General features: G+C 39.8%; 1 protein-coding gene across 2 annotated transcripts in view; it reads left to right on the top strand.

The window, feature by feature from the left end:
- Positions 1–20729, top strand: part of SAMD12 (sterile alpha motif domain containing 12) — a 179773-nt gene that overhangs the window by 34285 nt on the left and 124759 nt on the right. For both annotated transcript variants that reach the window (XM_061994669.1, XM_061994668.1), the window contains exon 3: positions 10554–10683. In XM_061994669.1, coding sequence (XP_061850653.1) covers positions 10554–10683 — 130 coding nt within the window. The remainder of the gene's footprint in view (positions 1–10553; positions 10684–20729) is intronic.

Below are 20729 nucleotides of genomic sequence, written 5' to 3'. Positions count from 1 at the left end.
TCAGGATTTTGAGCAGAGACAATGCTACTGCCACAACCTTCTATTTCATTTTAAAAGAAGGACAAGCTTCTGACTTTACTTTTGCTTTTGAGTTTATTTGCTGCATCACAAGAGGAAATGTCTCCCTCTGGCCTGGGCTGACCTTGATCTCAGTATGGGACTTGTGCTCTCTGGCGTTTTCTGTATCTTCTTGGTGGCTAACTTAGGCTGCATCCTAGCCAGGAGGTGCTGACCTTCATGAATCTCAGTTTGAGGCCTTTTACTTTCTCTCATAAAGGGGATAAAAGGATATTGACATGCTTAAGGTTTTTTTTTTTTGGTGAATATAGGACTTCATAGGGATTATAAGAGAAAACAGGAATTCCCTTATTAGGGGCAGAAGACTAGTTTCTGAAAAGTAATTATTTGGAAATGACACTGACATCAGTAGTACCCTGCTTGTTTTGAAAAATAAGTAGTATACTTGCCTCCTACATACTTAAATTGAGAAATCCATTATGACCTTCTAAATAGACATTGCAGCACCACAGCACAAATCAGACTGCTGGACTAATCTACCTCTTCTATCAACATTTGCCATTTTTCTCCCGCCTTTGCTGAAAGTGGAAGCAAGGTCTTATTGGGAAGCAAGAGGTTCTTATTCATACTTATATACATGTCTGGCCTGTAAAGTTGTTCTCAGAATGTATCTGGCTCAAGAAAACATAGCTGAGAGTCAATTGGCAAAGATATGCAGAAAACTTTGATTGCTGTTGGGGTGTAAAATGCTTTGACTACTGTGCTTGCCTTCTGCATTTGAATGAGCTTATCCATAAAGACTGAAAGTTGGCATAGAAAGGTTATGCTACTTCTCACAGTACAAGCCTCTTAATTGGCACATCTGCTGGAAACAAAGGCGCCAAAAATGTGATTCACTCGGAAGGAGTAAACCTTGTAAGAAAGCAACGTGTCATCATTTAATAGGAATTAAGATCCTCTGAGGATGTTAGATGTTCTCCTTGTACAAATGTTCTGTTGTTGAGCTAATGGTGGAATTAACCTCACTACCTACTAACACTTGAAGCAACAGTTTCTTTTATAGCTTGTCTCATAGGGAAATGTTTCACTGTCTTTCTCTTTAAGATAAAAAATTTGGACTGTGCTCTTCACCTCTGACATAAAGAAGCTATTAAAACACACAGCGACTTCTCAAACCGTAGGTTGTGACATGTGGAGTGTCTTCTCAGGGTATGATTTGTGGCAGACAGATTTATTATATCAGGATAACTCCACTAGTAAATCCCAAGAATTAAAAAAAATTGTTTGGTTTAGATTTAATTTATAGGGAGAAGGACTTGGGATTTTAAATATACAGTTATATCTAGTTACTAGTGTTAAATGAAATCTCTGGAAAGGTAAGAGTACTGTTCTTTCCTTTTTTTTTTCCCCCCTTTAAGACCTATTTGTATTATAGGAGTATTCCTAGTAAAGAAAATTACTTTTTCTAAGCCTTAGAAAACCCTACCATTAAGCTGCATGTCATAATTTTGACACATATCAATTCATATCCATGTTAGTATGGATAATATGAAACAGATACATTTTAAACAGTCATAGTCTTGTCTAGTTCTTCTCATTTCAAGTCAGCCTGTTTCGTGATTATTGCGAACTATTGAGGTATCTTTGAAAGAATCCAATTAAATGACCAAAAAATTGCAGATAAAACATCACCAAATGTATGTGCTTATGAGTCAGAAGTAGTCTCATGTTTCACAAAACAAATACAGACTGGCCAACTTCCTTTAACTCCTATTGTTTAATTTGCAAGAATGAAACCAAATTTTCTGCTGTCTTTCAGATCTTTACATTTTTATCTCATCATTTATTGTTCTATAATTCAAGAGCAACAAGATTTAATGGTATTATTGATGTTTTCATGCAAATGAAACATACTTCCAGTCCAGTTTGGCCAGTGGATTTTGTTACCGCTCTAGGCTGCATTTTAGCTAAATTCTTCTATTTTGAATAGATGGTTAGGGGAGTGGAGCTATCTCCCTTAAGATGGAAGGCTGAGGGGTCTGGGGCTCTTTAACTTGGAGAAGAGGAGACTGAAGGGTGATCTCATTAATGTTTACAAATACAAAAAGGGTGAGTGTCAGGAGGATGGAGCCAGGCTCTTCTCAGTGATGTCCAATGATAGGACAAGGGGCAATGGGTACAAGCTGGAACACAAGAGGTTCCAAAGAAACAGAAGGAAAAATTTCTTCCGGGTGAGGGAGCACTGGAACAGGCTGCCCAGATGGATTCCTGTGTGACCTACTCTAGGTGGTCCTGCTCTGGCAGGGGGATTGGACTAGATGATCTTTTGAAGTCCCTTCCAGCCCTTGAGATTCTGTGATTCTATTTGACCATCTTTAAATAGGCACGTAAGAAATTGCCAGAAAATCAATGGACCTAATTATAGTGTTGGAAAAGGGGGAGCTACATTTCATCACTGTCTTAGATATTAGGTTTTCCTATTTGCTTTCCAACGTGTACCTGAATGAATTTGAACTTGCAGCTTTCACCAGAGTGGGGCACTCCCCTGTGCCTACCACCAGTCTGAACAGAGTATTCTGTGTTGAAGACTCATGCCACAAATCTTTGCAGCGGTTTAGTACTTAGTTCGTCTTTTATCCTATATTAAGGACTAACATGCAAATTACGTGTGCCACATTGAGGATGAATGTCTCACATTTTTATTCTTGCAGTAGTGAATGGTTAAGTGCAATATAAACCATGTGTTTGTAATAAAGTTAATTGTTTCTCGTAAGTTGCTGTTAATACTGGGCTGTTAATTGAAATTAATTCTTCTCAGACTAGAGAAGTTCAAGGAGGAGGCTTTTATCTTCATAGCTGTGCAAGGCTTGTGAACAGAAATTCTGTTCTTCAAATCTGTGAAGGAGTACTTGTATTTACTTATCAAGACTGTAATGTATGGTATAAGACAGTGATGGTTAGAGCATAGACTTGGGGTTAGGTTTGGACCGTCTCAGGTAGAGAGGGGGAATTAAACCCACACCAAAGTATCTAACAATTAACTGTGTTGTGATGTAGGAAACCTCACCCTGTCAGAGCAGCTCTCCCTCTTTGTTTTCTCTGCAGATCTCCAAAAGCAAATATTTAATGTTTTTTTAGATTGGAAGGAATCTTCTGCGCTGAGTGAAATGGATCTTTAGCTTGGCAAGATGAAAAATGCACTGCTTTTAGATGAAGGGATTTTAAAACATTACATTCTTTGATTTGGATTTGGCTGTCAAAACCTAAAGCTGATTGTGTTCCTGGTCCTGTTTGTGATTTATTTTGAGCCTTGTTGGCCTGTCTATCCCGGTTGTGGCTTTCAGGATTTTTTATATCAATTAGAAGGATGTCAGGCAAGCTACTTGACAATGCCAAGGAGTGCTCTGTCTTCTTCTTTCTCATTCTGACACTTTAGTTCTTCACAGTTTGCTGATAGTGCTGCTGCCATTTATATCAACACTGGCATGTGCCAGTCACGATTCTTGCTTTTAAAGTGCAATATCTTATTGAAAGAGACCACTCTCATGGGAAATGCATCACCTTATTTATCCTTTCTTGTTGTTTTGATACTGTCTTTATCTTAATCAGAATAACGCTCAGTGATATTTTTTGGACAACTTTATCTTTTTGTGTTGATGGTTATACTTGTGACAGCCTTAAGAGGGAGCCTGATGTCAGGCAGCATAGTGTGGTCATGTGCCAGTGGATTGGACCAGGGAAGGAGAGAGTATGTGTGGGACAACAGGACAACATGCATGGGGGAAGGGCTGAGATGTGGGCTGGATGTTGCTTCCAGCAACCTGCTTTGAGCACCAGGCTGTGTTAACTGATGCAAGCGATATGACAGCTGCACAGCCTCCAAGTCTTGCTCATGACATCATTATATGACTCTCTACTGTGCTCAGGGAGGGTCATAGGTTAGGCCAACCAGTTGCATTTTACATCTTGCCATGTGAAGGAATTAAGTTTGGGGCTGCAAATGTGAGACACAAGCTTGCAACTCAGGGAATGAGAAGTGCTTAGCTAACTGTGCTTCCTAACACAACTCAGAGTCTTGGTAGATCTCCCATGTCTCTCTAGCTTTTATTCAGAGTAGATAACTGTGTGTTATCAGTCATATTGTGTACAATAGCTGCTGTCATGTCTCTGTTTTAATCCTTCCTGGGTGGCTTTAGGATTTATGTCTCAGTTGAACCAAAGTTGGCCTTTAAAGTGTGTTTTAAACTAAATAGCAGTGCCTTAATTTTTAAAATATTTTATTTGCCAAACTGATTTCCCATTTTTCATGGTGACTTGAGTAATAAATTAAAACATGACTCTTTGAATTTTTGATCCAATTAAAGTTTTAAACATTCAGTCTTAACATAAAGGGAAAGTGTCTACACAGTACTTTCCTTGTTTGATTTGTCATTTTCATCTCTTCTTAGTATTAAAATTCTCAGTAACACAGATGGGAACCCATCACAATGGAGGTTTCAGTTGCTTTATGGGGTGTCTGCTTATTACTGTAATTTTCTTTAGTCTTTGCTGGAAAGCTCTGTAACTATCTGAGGGTATTTCTAAACCAAATGCATCCTTTCCAGATTCTTCAATATTTTAAGATATGTTATAAAAACACATTCACAAGTCTGGTTTCATTTCTTCTGTTCTTTCCAGAACTGAAACTGACTTTTGTGTTACTCACTGATTTGGAATAAAAAATCCCATGCTTTTGAAATTCTTCCTGGGCATTGCTGCTCCTGCTGCTTCTTGTCATAAATGCTACTGTTAGTCTTGCTTCTGGAACAATCTGAAAGATCTGACAGTAACTTACATAGTTTTTGAAGTGATGTGGTTTTAAATTCTCTGGTATATGTATCTATATGAGATACACATAAAATCTTATTTTCTTAATTTTAAAATATGTCATTGGCCTTTTACAGTTTCTTGCAGAGGACGTTATATTTTAAGAAATTCCTTCTAAACTCCATGCATGAAGTGATTGTATTTCATTCCTAGCAGAGTCTCTCTCTGATCAGACACATCAATGGTTTTCTGACGCATTTTAATGTTTCCTGCCCCAGCTGACTGTGTTAATCAAGGGATGACAGCCACCCATCTGTAGTAGTTTTGTCTAGGCCAGGTTTTGGTAGCAGGGGGGGCTACAAGGGTGGCTTCTTTAAACAAAGAGCTGCCAGAAGCTTCCGCTGTACTGACAGAGCCAGTGCCAGTCAGTTCTAAGGTGGACCCCACAGATGACACAGGCCTGGCCAATTAGTGACTGAGGTAACACCTCTGTGAATAAAGTATTTGAGAATAGGAAGAAGTTGCTGGGCAGTTGCTAAACTGCAGCAGCAATAGGGAGTGAGAATGTGAAAACATCTCCACAGACACCAAGGTCAGTGGAGGAGGGAGACGAGGTGCTTAGGCCCTGGAAGTAGGATTCCTCTATGACCTGTGGTGCAGCTGTGCCCCTGCAGTCCATGGAGGCCACCAGGGAGCAGAGACCCACTTGCAGCCCATGGAAGACCCCATAATGGAGCAGGTGGATGCCCAAAAGAGTCTGTGATTCCGTGGGAAGCTCACCCTGGAGCAAGTTCCTGGCAGGACCTGGGAGCCCATGGGGAGAGAGGAGACCACACCAGAGCGGGTTTACTGTCAGGACTTGTGATCCTGTGAGGGACCCAGGCTGGAGCAGTCGGTACCTGAAGGACTGTTCTCTGGTGAATCACAGAATCGCACAATCTTAAGGTCTGGAAGGGACCTCGACAGTCCAACTCCTCTGCCAGAGCAGCACCATCTACAAGTAGACCACAAAGGAACTTGTCCAGGTGGGTTTTGAATGTCTCCAGAGAAGGAGTCTCCACAACCCATCTTGGCAGCCTGTGCCAGTGCTCCCTCACCCTCACAGGGAAGAAATATTTCCTGTGTTTCTTTGGAATGTCTTATATTCCAGGTTGTACCTGTTTGCCCCTTGTCCTATCATTGGATATCACTGAGAAGAGCCTGGCTGAATCCTCCTGACATCCACTCTTTACGTCTTTGTAAACACCCCTCGGTCTCCTCTTCTCCAAGCTAAAGAGCTACAGCTCTGTCAGCTTTTCATCATAAGGGGGATGTTCCACTCCCTTCATCATCTTGGTGACCCTGCACTGAACTGAATTCTCTCCAGCAGCTCCCTGTCCTTCTTGAACTGAGGGTGACAGAACTGGACACAATACTCCAGATGTGGTCTCATGAGGGCAGAGTAGAGGGGGAGAGAACCTCTCTTGACCTACTGCCTACAGCCCTTCTAATCCACCCCAGGATGCCATTGTCCTTCTTGGCCACGAGGGCACATTGCTGGCTCATGCTCATCCTGCTGTCCACCAGCACCCCCAGGTCCCTTTCCCCTACACTACTCTCTAAGAGTTCATTCCCCAGCCTGTACTGGTATGTGGGGGTTATTCTTTCCCAGATGTAAGACTCAACACTTGCCCTTGTTGAATTTCATTAGATTTCTCTCTGTCCAACTCTCCAGCTTGTCCAGGTCTCATTGAATGACAGCACAGCCTTCTGGTGTGTCAACCACTCCCCCCAGTTTAGTATTGTCAGCAAACTTGCTGACAGTGCACTCTCTCCCACCTTGGGGCAGTGTGTGAAGAGCTGCCCCCTGGCTCCACCTGGCAAGGACCCACACTGGAGCAGTTTTTGGAGGACTGACTGCCATGGGAGGAATCCCACACTGTAGCAGTGGGAAGTGTGAGGAGACTTCCCCCAGAGAAGCAGCAGTCCATCTGTAATGAACTGACCCTTAAGCTATTTTAAGCAGCTTCTCTTTTATTCATCTATCTTTTATATGTGTGGGTTTTTAGGCAGAAACTGTAGGATCTGAATTTGGATAAATTTGAACGTAAATATGCGTTGGCTTTATGTGTCAAGATCAGTATACTGGCAAAAGGAATGCTGCAAATGGCATCAGACAGCTGTCTTCCAGCAGACCTTCAGCCCTGTTCGACTGAGCGTTCTGATCTCTACAATCCCTGGATTTTATAATCTCAGCAGATTTGTAAATGCATAAAATATTTGGACTGGAGAAGCTCTTCTAAATAACTTGGCTCATGGATGTGTAGTAGTTTTAATAATGAGATTGAATCCTCCATCACTCAAAAATAAAGAAGTCTTTCTTGCCTCTCTACAGTAAAATGGAATATAAAAAGACAAAAAAATTCTGGTGAAATAAATAGACCTTCCAAATTGACAAGGTTGGTAAACTGCACCTGGAAAGATAAAGAGATAACCTGTACATCATGGCTTAGGAAGAGCAGAGCCTGATTGCTAATTCTATTCTGAACACTGAAATACACTCTAGTAATGTGCAGGCTGTAAGTTTGAGTTGTTTATTTGTTCTTGAGTTGATAATTTGAAGTAGTGTCTTCTCTGTACCATGGAACAAAGAGAACATGAAATCATGTCATGTATTAAATATGTTATTATTTTCTTCTTGGGAGTAATATTTGCAGTTTGAGACACTCATAGCAAAAACAGGTTAGGCAATTTAGAAGAAAGAGTTTCACACAAAATCCTGAAGAAACAGGTTTTTCTTCAAATATGCAAGATAAGATCGGTATACTGAAGACTTTTATTCTCATTAGATCTGTACCTGGCACATGAGTTGGCATAGTATTTGGCAGGATAAAATCTATTCAAGTGTTGCCAGCAAAAGGGGACCTTAGGATGAGTTTATGTCAGGGAAATTAAAAGGAAAGCTGAACCAAATATATTTGAAAATATATTATTTCAGTCATTTTGGACCTATTGTTTGACAGAGCTGCTAAACAGAAATAAAATAAAACATATGTTTTCCACCTGTATAGACATTTTATATAGAGTTAGTGGCAGGGGACTCATTTGGTAAGTATATTTAGGGGAATTTACTTTTAGTATAAGATACAGCTTTAAAGCTGGAAGTGTTAAATTTGTATTGTAATTCATGATAAACTTCAGATATTTAACATAACGGTGCTTAAACTTCTTAAGAGAATAATTGCTGAACTGAAAAGAGCAACCTCTTAGTTAAAACAAACATTGGCACTGTTTGTGTACTTTTCAGCTAGGAGTAAATAGCTATAGATTTACAAGCTATATATATTTGTATACAAACATTTGTAATTGTAAGTATTTTTGTGCTATACAAGAAGAGCCATTAATGATTTATTTTTCAAGGGCTGACAGCTTCCCTCTAGCCTTCATAAATTCCGGTGCCCAAGAAATCCCTTTAAATTGAAGCAGTAACTCATATAAAGATATGCATTGAAGTCGTGACCCTGTTCAGTGATTGTTGTGGAATCAGAGAGATTGTTTGTGTTATAGGGCTATTTTTACTTGTTTTTTCTTCTTTGATGTATTTGGGAAGGACATGCATTTATATATGCGTATAATAAAAATCAGCTTACTGATACCGTAATATTGGGCTCTTCATTGAAATTCAATTTCTTCTTTGACTCTAATAGCAGTAACAAGTAGGCAAGAAGTTCAAAGAGGAGCCTTTGATCTTCCTAGTTACACATGAACAGTTACAGGGCACTTGCTCTCCCTACAGAGGCTGCCCCTTCTCCTGTGTCTGTGTGTGCAAAGGCCTGACGTACTTCTCAGGAAGGACAGTGGTAGAGCAAGCACTATTCTGGTTACAGTGCATCATCAACACCTCTGGAAGTTTCTTATTTTTGTTGGCTCCAAATCTGTCAGTCAGGTTTCTGTCTGCTTTCAGATTAGTGGCTGGGTGCAAAGATGAGAATGAATTATTTGGGGTGGTTTTGTGCATTATGATACCTCTAAATGTGGATGGTGCCTATTTATGTGTTAGAACCAAGATTCATGTTTCTGATGGTGTATTTTTGTTCAAAATGAAGGAGACTGAGATAAGAGACGTGCGCTGTACTGTTTATTCAACTACATTTTCCCTGCTGTTTATTTAACTTCTATTCAGGAAATGAAACAGAGATAGGGAAAATTGGCCATGAGAAATTCAAGATATATTTGCCCATTGGAATTCTAGCTCTGCCATATTCCCTGGCCCTAACTTAATATCTTTGCATGATGTACTTTATGGATTTAATAGGACACGCAAAGCACTAGTTTAAAACTGCTTTGGTCCTTTGGGCTTCTAGTAATGAGACGTTTTAAAGCAACTTTGAAAAGGTCTGTGTGACAAAATACATCTGTGTAAATGCTGGGATAAACCCTGACTAGCGATGTTGAGAGAATCTGCCATGAGTCCTAATGGAGAAGAATGGTTCAGATGACATTCCCCCTACCTGAAATTTGTGCTGAAGAGCTACTATTGAACCTTCTACACCACTGAGGTGCCAGAGGACTGGTATTGTGCATGCACAGTGTAGGAAAAAAGATACATCTATTTTTTTATTTCATACACTCAGTTCTTTGACAAAATCATGAAAGAAATGGATATACTGGTGTTCACACCCACTTGAATCAGCTGTGTCCACTGCTAAACGTTTATCATAGATAATAACTGCCCATCTATTTAAGATTTTCTTAGTCTCCTTGGCAGACTGTGTGGCCAAAAAAAAGGATTAAGTCACTTTCAATGTATTTCTTTTTTTTTGTCATTTTGCCTACTTTGACAAGAAGCTTTAAATCCCTGCAGTTGAGGGCATCCAGAACTCAGGATTTTTATGTGGTTAAAAAAAAGTCTATATGCAAAGGTGTATTGCTTGATTAAATGAAATGTGACTTTATACATATAATACAATTGATTTAATTTAGAAATGATTTGTATATAAACTGTTCATCTATTTGTTCAGATATTCTATTATAAATTGGAATTTTCAGGAAAGTATTGAACAATGGTGTATTTTCTTTATATAGAAGTGACTATTCTAAGCGTGAGTCCAGCTTATTTCACATAATAGTGATTGTGGGAGGGTTAAAGGTAAATGGGAAGCAGAAGAAGGAAAACTGCTTATAAACATCTCTCAAACTAGGTACAGTGTCAGCTGAAATGCTCAGTGTGAACTGATACCATCAGCTCTACCTCTATTGGTGTGTAGTCTCATTTTTCCAAGCAGAACCAATCTTTAAGCTTGTTTCTGCTAAAGGGCATTGTTGTAAGATCTTTGCTAATTATAGCAGAGGAACATGCCTGGCCTGAGGATACTCCTGGTCTTCCATGCAACACATAAATCCCACTTGTGAATGTGAAGGCTTCAGAGGCTGCAGCTATTGTCTTTTGGGTGCAGAATTGGTCACTCTTTTTGAACTGTTATTCAAGTAAGACATAGTGCAATAAGTTTCAGTGATGCAAGAAACATAGATGCAGTGCAAAATTATGTTAAAGAACTTTTGACTGTGATTCCTGCATTGAATAACTGGATCTTGTGTAACGTGCTGGTGATTATTTGGTATCTGCCAGTGAAAACAGCTCCTATCTTGCATTTATTATTTTAATATCCTATATGGACATCACAGATTATTATTTCTGAAACTTACGTGCGGGCTAGACATCTTTCCTGTTCTTTATTCTGTGTTTCTAGTCTGGGACTGTGAAGCTGACCAAGCCTGTGGCATTATGGACGCAGCAGGATGTCTGCAAATGGCTGAAGAAACATTGCCCTAATCAGTATCAAATCTACAGTGAGTCATTCAAACAGCATGACATAACTGGTAAAGTATGCACTATCAGAAATATTTTACTTACTTAAAAAGCAACAAATTGTTTTACTTTGTTGTTAATAGATTGTGACTGTGCACTGAAGGCTTTTTGTTGATGGTATGACTAGAGAGTTGCAAGGTTTAGAGCAGGGGGAATACACCAACTTTCATGGGATGTGGTAAGTGATTTCCCTCTCTCTCTCTCTAAGATAAATTTCAGATTATTCAGGGTTATTGCAGTGAGGAAAGAAATTAGTCTGTATGTGGGAAAGGGCCATACCTGTTCATTCCAAATAAATTAACGAAAAAAGTAACCGTAACATTAAGAAATGTTGTGAGGAAAAATGTAAGAGTTAAGTTGTTTTCATTGAGGTGTTTTACTTTGAGTTCATATTCTTTTGTGCCCTTCTCCCCCCTCCTCTAAAAAAAATTAAACTGAGAGTCCTTAACACTCAGGATGGGAAGCAGGCCCAACTGAGCCTCTCCCTGGGTTTGAAGCAGGATCAATACAGCAAGTTAATTTCTGACAGATGTTTGTTATAACTTTTTTCTGAAAAATCATTGATGGAGAAGAGTTTTATATCTCTCTATACCAGTACTTTATATCCTTAAAGTTGGTATTTTCCTAATATCAATCTAAACTATTATTTCCAGACAATGAAACCTATTTCTGACTCTAGTGTAACTACAGTACAAACAATTGTTTTTTCTTGCTGTCTTTCCTTTATCTGATAGAGGCCTTCCCACTTGCAAATGCTTGGGAGTTAAATAGTAGTTTTACTCATATCCAAGGTAGTAATTAATCTGTAAGAAGTTTACTGTGGAACAGTAATTTGTGTTCTGAAGTTGTGGTTTTAAAAATTGGGAATGGGCATTCAGCCATGTAATATCAAGCATATGAGTTTCACATACAAATCTTGTATTGTTAACTAATGTATGATCCGGTCAGTGTCAATTCATATACACGTACTTGTGGTGTTTCAGATTTTACATTGGTTCCTGTGACTGTTCTTTACTTTCTGATATTATATGAGTAATTACAAACATGACCACTAGACTGCTGATATTTGTTTACTATGTAGCCATGAATACATTGCACACTATTATGTGAGAGGTAGTTTCTATTGGTTTGGTAAATGCTAAATTTTAGTACATAACCATTGTGCCCATTTCCACCAAATCATCATTGATTGATTGCAGTCCATAGGAATATAGTCTGTGTCTCCACCCACGTGTACAGAGCTGACAGCGTGCAGAGCACTACCAGAAAAAAACACGAAGCTGGGTTGTTTTTTTTCTAGTACTTTTATATGATCATGTCGTATCTTTTTAGAATTAAGGCACCATGAGATGAATTTGAAAGGAAGAAAAAGTTGCTTTCACTTCCACATAGATGGACACCTCGTAGTTTCATTGCAGATGTGCAAAACTTCAAGCTTTATAGACCTCTATGAAAAAGAAGATTCAAGAGCAATCTTCTTACTTTACACAAAAGAGATATAAGGAAAATATTAGTGCAAGTGTTAGAAAGTAAGTCTGCAGGAAAGAAAATAACTTCAATTCAGTAACTACCAAAGAAAAGAAACACGATCGATATTTGTACGGATTTTATAAAAGTGTATTGTGATAATATTATGAGTGAAATCAATAACTTGAGAGGATATTTCCAGTGCTGTTGGTCCCTGTGACTTCAATTATTTGAAATCTAATAAGGAGACAGAACAGCGGATTTATGGCTCAAAAAAAGTAGATTATGAAGGGCGTGTGGAAACTAATGTGAAGATTAAGCCAAGGTTAGTATAACTGTTTCCAGATATGGTTACGAAAGAGTGATGTGATTGTTGAAAATTTCTCAGGAATTAAAGTGATTTTTCAAACTGCTTTCATATGGAAAAATATGATGGAAAAGAAGTTGAGGAAAGTGACATAAAAATGTTTTTTAAACTTTATTTGAAGATAAAATCTAAGGCATGGTCATAAGTCAGGAAGACATAGCTAGCAGTTGTTAACCACAGATGGTGAAAAGTATGGCATTTTATATGCTGGGACTATTAGTTGCTGATTACAGTTTGTTGACATGGCATCAAAACCAAAACCCAAATTGTCCTCTTCTTTCTGGAGATTTTATACCTTTTAGTACTCCTCATAAAGAGAAGCTGCAGATGTATAAGAAAAAATGCTTTATCTGATGGTCTATATAGTAAGGAAAATCACCTTCATATTAATAGTAATCTTGAGATGCCATGCGACAGAGAGAGATACTCTTATCAGATTTGCAGGTAACACCAATCTAGGGGTAACAGTCAATAGACTCAAGAGGAGGACTGCCATTTTTAAGGACCTAAGCATAGGGACTAGACATAGGCTGGAAGAATGCATCAACAGGAATATTGTGAAATTCAATGGGGACAAATGCAAAGTTCTGCAACTGGAAAGGCCAAGCCCATTGCACCCAGTTCAATTTGGGGCAGGCTGACTGGTGTAGTTTTGGTGAAGAGGACCTGGAGTCTTCATAGTCAGGAAGGTGAAATGAACCAGTGTTGTGTCTTGGCAGCAGAGTGCTAACAGAATCGTGGGCAGCATTAACAGGAGCATAATGAGCTGATCAAGGATAGTTGTTATTACCCTTTACTATGTACTTTTTAAACTCCAGTTCTTGGATCTCCAGTGCAAGTTCGCATTAGGACCACCAAGATGCTCAGGGCTGGAGGACTTGCCCTGTGAGCAGAGGATTGAAGAAGTTGGGCCTGTTCAGACTGGGGAAGAGGCAGCTTGGTGGAGTGAAATGGAGGGATTAACACAGCTCTCAGTGTGCAGAAGGATGTTATCAAAAAGACAGAGCCAGACATTTCACAGTGATGTAAGAGACACATCAGACTTGAGTTGAAATAAGAGGTTGAAGCTGAGCATAAGGAGAAACTTTTTCCCCATGAGGACAGTTGGGCATTGGAACAGGATACTCAGAGAGGTTCCACAGTCTCCCTCCGGGGAAGATTTGAAGCCCCAGCTAGATAAAACCCTGGGAAACCTGATCTAATCTCATAGCTGACCCTGCTTTGAGCAGGATATTGGCCTAGACATGTGCTGAGGCCCCTTCCAACCTGAATTCTTCTGTAGTTCCTCATTTTGCTAAGTACTTCGAGTATCTCAGAACCAGTGAAATGCATTTTGCAGCTAGTTAGGGAGAATTCAGTACAGAAAGGTCTAACAAAAAGTTGAGAGACTTCTTTTATACATGAAATCCTTACCTTCAAGGAGTGGACATTTGGTTCAAGTTAACTTATTCAGCAACAGATCAGAGGTCATTTTCATGGCATTGGACCAAAAGCTAGAACTAAGATAATTTGAAGGACTGATACTGAGTCAGGGTCCCTGGTAGGAATTGGCAGCAGTAGGAAGAGTAGGACAATAAAAAGAGGAGTACAAATGTGACAGTGGCCTGTACAACCAAGAAAGCAGTGTAGTGGTAGGTAGGGTCATACCATCAGTGCCTCTACAACTGATGGGAATGAGAAGAGTTGTTCTGCCTGGCCAGCTTTTTATACTCATAACAATATAATACAGAGAATATAAACCTGAGAAATGGACCTTGCTTGCAGTGTGCATTTATGACTTTGAGTTTTCTAAGCAGCAATACTTGTAAATGACTGGGGAGTTCTTGAGAAATGAGTTGGTCTTATCCTGTATGGTTGAAACAAATGAAGATCTTCCAATGTCTCAGCATTAGCAGGAGCAAAACTGAGCATAGAATGACTAAGGAATAACCATTTTTGGTTATGGTCCATTGACAAAATAATAAAGAAGATGTCTAAGTAACTGCTTATTGATGTGTGATTTGTTGAAAGAAAGGAAGGAAGGAAAGAAGGAAACTCTGCTTCACCTCTTGTTTTTATGCCGTGTTCCCCAGTGTGCTAATGTATATCTTCAGAGCATGAGGGTTTAATGCTATGATCATTAAACAAACCTCATTTTGTCAAAGTAATGCCCAAGAGGTACTTTGGCAAGTGAAGAAATTTGATAGGAGATACATGAAAGGACTCAAGCCTTTTAAAATTAAACTTATAAGGAGGAATGGAACAGGACTCAAGAAAACCTCTTTTTAGTTTAGAAGGGACACAAACTTATAAATATTCATTAAATACAAAGCAACACTTCAGAAAATGAAGTATCATAGAATGATAAGGGTTGAAAGGGACCTTTAGAGATCATCTAGTCCAACACCCTTGCAGAAGCAGATCCACCTAGATCAAGTCCAGGTGGGTTTTGAAAACTTCTAGAGAAGGAGACTCCACATCCTCTCAGGGCAGCCTGTGCCAGGGCTCCCTCACCTGAACAGTGAAGTATTTTTTCTTAAGTTTCATTGGAGCTTTTTGTGTTCCAGCTTTTGTCCATTACCCATTGTCCTGTCACAGGACACTACAGAAAAAAGTGTTTCCCCATCCTCCTGACATCCACCTTTTAAGTACTTGTAAGTATTAATGAGATACTCCCTCGGTCTCCTCTGGGCTGAACAGTCCCAATTCCCACAGACTTTTTCTCATAAGGAAGGTGCTGCAGTCCCCTGATCATCTTGGTGGTCCTGCACTTGCCTCTGTCCCTCTTGAGCTGGGGAGCCCAGAACTGGACACAGGACTCCAGATGAGGCCTCACAAGGGCAGAGCAGAGGGGGAGCAGAACCTCCCTCAACCTGCTGCCCATACTCTTCTTGATGCATCCCAGGATGCCATTGGCCTTCTTGGCCATGAGGACATATTGCTGGCTCATGTTTAGTTTGTTGTCAACGAGGACTCCCTGGTTGTATATATGAACCATTACTGAAAACCTGCTGCAAATAGCCTTAAAATCTTTCTAATTCTATGATGCCTAAAGATGCTTGCGTTAAACCAGCTCTATTAAAATATATATATTTATGAAATTCATATAAAATCTTGCTTTTAAAATCTGAATTGGGTTTTTTTTCACTTCAATAATACGTTTACAAGTGTCAGGGGTTTATCATATTAGCTGAAATGCTCAAGTTATTTAACATGTTGGTGAAGGGACGTTCTCTTGGTTTAATATATGTGTATAAAAGATGTTAGAGCCTGCTGAGTCTTCCTGTTAACAGATCCATTTCATTTGGAACAACTTCTGCTCCCTTCCTGATCCCTCCCTTGGCAAGTGATTCCAACTTTGTTGTCCTTCATCCTTCCATTATTGATGAATATCACACTGGCCCAAAATATCTCTTGTGCCAGTGACATAGTACACCTGATATGAGGTCTGATTACAAGAAGCAAGATTCAGTCTTCTTTAAGGTGACCTCAATAGGTGTTCGCCCCAGTGCTTCCCCGTCTGTGTTACATGATGCCTGGTTCTCCAGAGTCTTCTCACAAATCCTCCTGTAAATAAAGTGTAGAAAATTACCCAAACTAGCACTTTTTCTTAACTTCTTTGATTAGATGTTGTTTTATTGTCCCTTACAAACTGGTCACAACCTGTTCTCTAGGTTGTTGTTGTTAGAGAACTGAGTTTATGATCAGGTGTAGTTGTACCCATTGAAGAAGGTCCTGGGTTAGGGTGAGGTGTTGAAGAACATACTTTAGCCTCCTTTAAAGCATTATTAAAGTTTTGCTTCCCACATTTTTTCCTGTTTTATCCCAAACCTGCAGCAAGTTTTAGGCATTCTGCAGCACTATCAGGTGTCTCGGAAAGCATCTAGTTTATTGTCGTGGTTTGACATGACAGCCTTTTCTGATAAGGGGCTGTAAAGATGGCTCCTGTAAGTAGTTGCTTGAAACGGTCCCTTCTGGGGCTGAGCCAATTAAATGCCTCCATGATCACTTTTTAAGAAGAAGCTGGAAGAGGAGATTTCTTCCTTCTTCTGCCTCTTCTTCTTCTTCTGGCTGGTGGTGGTGCAAGGAGTAGGAACAGTGAGAGAAACAACCATGTGGACTCCAAGGTCAGTGATGAAAGAGAGAAGGAGTTGTGCTGGAGCAGACTCCCCTGCATTCAACGGAGAGAACTGGTGAAGCTGAGATTTATTTTCATTTCTTTAAAGACCCCACATCAGTGGCAGAGACTCATTTTGGTAACGCTGGCCCCAGACCAGGGGCAGTGATTCACTTCATTAAAGGCCCCAAGCCAGGGACAGTGACTATGGCCAGAGGAGGCCGTGTACCATGGGAGGGACCCAATCACTTCACTACAGACCCCAAGCCAGGGACAGTGATTTTCTTCTTTGAAACTATGTCCGGAAGAGGCTGTGTCCTGAAGGAGGGACCCTTTATCACTATGATGGGAGCAGGCCATATTCTGAGGAAGGGACCCAATATCCATAGCTGTAACTGTGGGAAGGAACCCACAATGAAGCAGCTCATCAAACTTATGCCCAGAAGAGGCCTTGTCCCGAGAGAGGGACCCTGTAACTGCAGAAACTGCAACTGTGGCAAAGAATCCACGCCAGAGATATTCACCAAGGACTGTGTCCCGTGTGAGGGACCCTGTATCGGCAGAAGCCGCAGCTGTTGGGAACAATCCACACCAGAGAAGTTCATTAAGGACTGTGTCCCGGGGGAGGAACCCCGTGTTGGAGCAGGTGAAGAATACCAGGAGTAGTCCTTCTCTTGAGAAGACAGAAGTGGCAGAGCCCATCTGTGAGAGACTGCCCACATCTCCCATTCCCTACCCCCTGAGCCATTGAGAGGGGAGGAGGTAGAGATACTGGGAGCAGTGAGCTGGGCCCGGGAAGAAAGGAGGGATGGGGGAGGAGATCTTAAAGTGTTGGTTGTGATTTTCTCATCATCCTACTCCCTTTTGCTTTTATTCCATTCTGTTTCTTGTAGAATAAACTTTCCTACTTTCCTCTCTAAGTCGAGTACTGGAGTCTGTTTTGTCCAGAACCATAATTGGCAGTGAGCCCTCCCTGCCCTTGTCTTAGTCCACAACGATCTTGCTTATCTTTTTCCTCCCATTTTGCTGGGGCATCCACCATCCTAACGAGAGTGGGAGTGAATGGGGGCACCGAGCCAGAGACTGTCATGGTTCTGCTGTGCTAGCTGGGCCAAATCACAACATTTATTCACAGAAGAAGAAAAGAGTATTTTAGTAGAAACAAAAGGCACTCCACTGTATTCAAATGGAGGGTATTTACAATAAAATATCAGTTAAGTTTCTTGTTCTGCACGTGACAGTGCTGTGTAGCACAATGGGTCTCACCTCTCAAACAGTGTCCATCTAATAGTGGTGGTGTAGAAGCAACTTCCATCTCCAGCCATCTATCTCTGTGAAGTCCTTCCATTCTCTGTAGTGCAAAGCTTAAGCCAGCTTTGATCATGGTCATTATTTATGCCACTTTCCCTTGCTCTTTGAGTGAGGTCTTAACAGCAATGTTTCTTGGTGGGCTGTCAGATCAATCCTGACTACATCCATCCATGGTTTAAAAAATAAAATCACTGCTTCACCCTGGAGAGAGCTTTTATTCTGCTGCCTGGATAAGGTCAGACTTATTTGCAGCATTTTTTGTAGAGCAGTACTGCTTGTGCTGGAAAATGTGAGTGACTAGAGAGTTTTCCCTGTTTCATACTTGGCTGCTTTCGAATTTTTAACATGTGGAACACATCAAAGAGTGACAGACATTGGGATAAGGCTCCTGTTTGCATAATATGTGGCAACTCTTCTTTTTGCATGAAAAAGTATCAGAAATATATTAATGAAACCCTGTTTTTATATTGAAAGAAGTTGGATGAGCCAAATAGTTGGAAAGTGGAAATCTTTCTTTCATTATTCAGCCCTTTACCGATAAAGGGCTTGCATGAAAGTAATCTTTTCTCATGTCTCAGCAATGGTTCCTGGGTCTGGCTTTTCAATAAAATTATAGCTTTTGCAATATATGTCACACTCCCACAACAGAAGACGCAACTGTAGTGGCTCATGAGGGATCTGGTATGACCAGGAAAGCTCATCTGAACTTGAGAAGGGGACAATGAGGCACTTAAATACTTCATGGAAGTTGTAACTTTAAGTATTAACTTAGTTGATTTTTTTTTGATAAGCTCATTTTTCTTTGAAAAAGAGCCTATGCAGAATTATGGTAGAGAGTTATCTTTTTTAATAAGGTGGAGCTTTTTAATCTGGAAAAGGAGAACTTTTATTAAGTAGTTGCTGTGACAAAGTCTTACTTGTTAAACCAGGAGAAAAGGGCCAAATATGGGTAAGAGGAAAGAAATCGAGTCAATTAGTTGTGAAGTTGAGCTATCTTCTCTTCTATGTGAAAACTAGTGGGGAGTGTCTAATGCCATTATTTGTTACATAAAATCCTGTGTGGAAGAAGTGATGCTATCATCTGTTCTGTTTAATAGGAAAGGGAACTTGATGAAGGGCAATTGAGGCATTTTTGTCTTTCCTTGGCAATGACATATTAATGTTATTGCTTCTGTATCTACCAAATTTGGAAGGAACAGTTTCAGTGCTCCTGCTCTGTCATCAGCTGTGAGATCTGTTTCCTGTCTTGTCGAGTGTTTTTTGGGTCTGGTTGCTTTTCCTTGGTATGCTGTCTCCACTTACAACTACCTGGAAAGATCTCTCACGGTTTCAACAAATGACTGCTCTATAGTATACCCAGAAGTGAATTGCACTCTAGCTGTCTCTCTTTTGTTTATTCTCTTGCTATTTAGAAATTCAGTAAAAGCTATGGTAGCCAAATTTGGTGTAGCTTTAACTCCTACCTAACACAGAATCCAAATAATCTTTGAATGGTAAAGTATAATTCCTGTCCTTCAGCTTCAGGTTTGAAATTCCCTGTCAACTCAGCTAAGTTCTTCTGTACCCTTAGAGTGTGAATATTTAGGTGACAGGAGAAAAGGGTATATTGCTCTTAATTTGAAGCAGTGTTTACTTGTTTCTCAGTACTTACTCCTTAAGTGCTGTCAGATGTTGGGGAATTAATGTTTCATAATTACATGCAATGGTAATTGGATTATTCCTTCCCTCTAACACATTTTGGTTTTTTTCTTCATTTTTAATTAAATCTTGTTCTATGCATTTTACTCAACTTTTACTAACTAGAGACCATATCGCTGTTCTCCTTTAAAAGGTCTTTGTTGCACAGTCTTTGTAAACCTGATCCACTGTATTCTCTACAAATACTGATTCACATCAGTGTTGTGTAAAACTCACCCCCAGAACCTCTCACTGTGACAGCCAGTTTCAAAATCAATTTCTGTTTTTTACTCAGAGGGGAGCTAAAGGTGTGAATTAGGGCAAGATATGGAAAACTCTATCAAATGTCTTAGCAAAGCCTATTTCAGGAATTCTCAAACCATATTGTAAAGCTTTGTGATATTTTCTACTTTGCTGATAAGGCTGTGCAACGTGTCTGCTAGAAGAACTGAACACTGATTGTGATCCACTAACAAAGCAAAAAAGCTCAGGAGCTACTGACTTAGCCTTCAGGTGCTTTAGCTATCTTAGGTGACTCAGGCATCCAACTTCAGTGTGATTCATAAGACCAAAGGTAAGGGAGTAAATTCCTAAGTATTCAGTGAAGAGGATGACTCCAAACAGATGAATGTAGTGTACTTAATATAGCTAAGGGAAGATATTATGAAAACACCCATTTTATGTTCTCCCTGTTCCTTTTGTACACCTTTTGTTTTGCAGTCCTTCACATTCTTGATGATTCATGCTTTTTATAAAGTATTTTTTATTTAGCTTTTTTACAGAGTATTGATTACTTTATTAATAGCTCTAACACTTTGCCAAATATGAGGCTCTATGCTCTCATTTCTCAGGAAGTTCCATCATCATCTGTCAGTGATTATATTATTGCTATATCATGTTCCTAGATCACTAGGCTGTGTGATCCTACTCTCTAGAAGCTAGGCAGGGTGAAGCACTGTTACTACTTGAAGACCTCCAAGGAACAGCTTATAGCCATAGGATGTGGCATTGTTAATCCTGATGACACTTATTTATTTCTTTTTAAAGATTTTTTTTCCCCCATCTGATGAATGCTGATGAACTACTTCAATATGGGGCATAACAGCCTGGAGTCTTTCCACTCGAAGGATAGCGTCCAT

This window comes from Colius striatus, chromosome 4 (genome assembly GCF_028858725.1).
Source record: "Colius striatus isolate bColStr4 chromosome 4, bColStr4.1.hap1, whole genome shotgun sequence".
Lineage (NCBI taxonomy): Eukaryota > Metazoa > Chordata > Aves > Coliiformes > Coliidae > Colius > Colius striatus.
The sequence above is the reverse complement of the archived record's forward strand: the minus strand, read 5'-3'. Positions and strand labels throughout refer to the sequence as shown.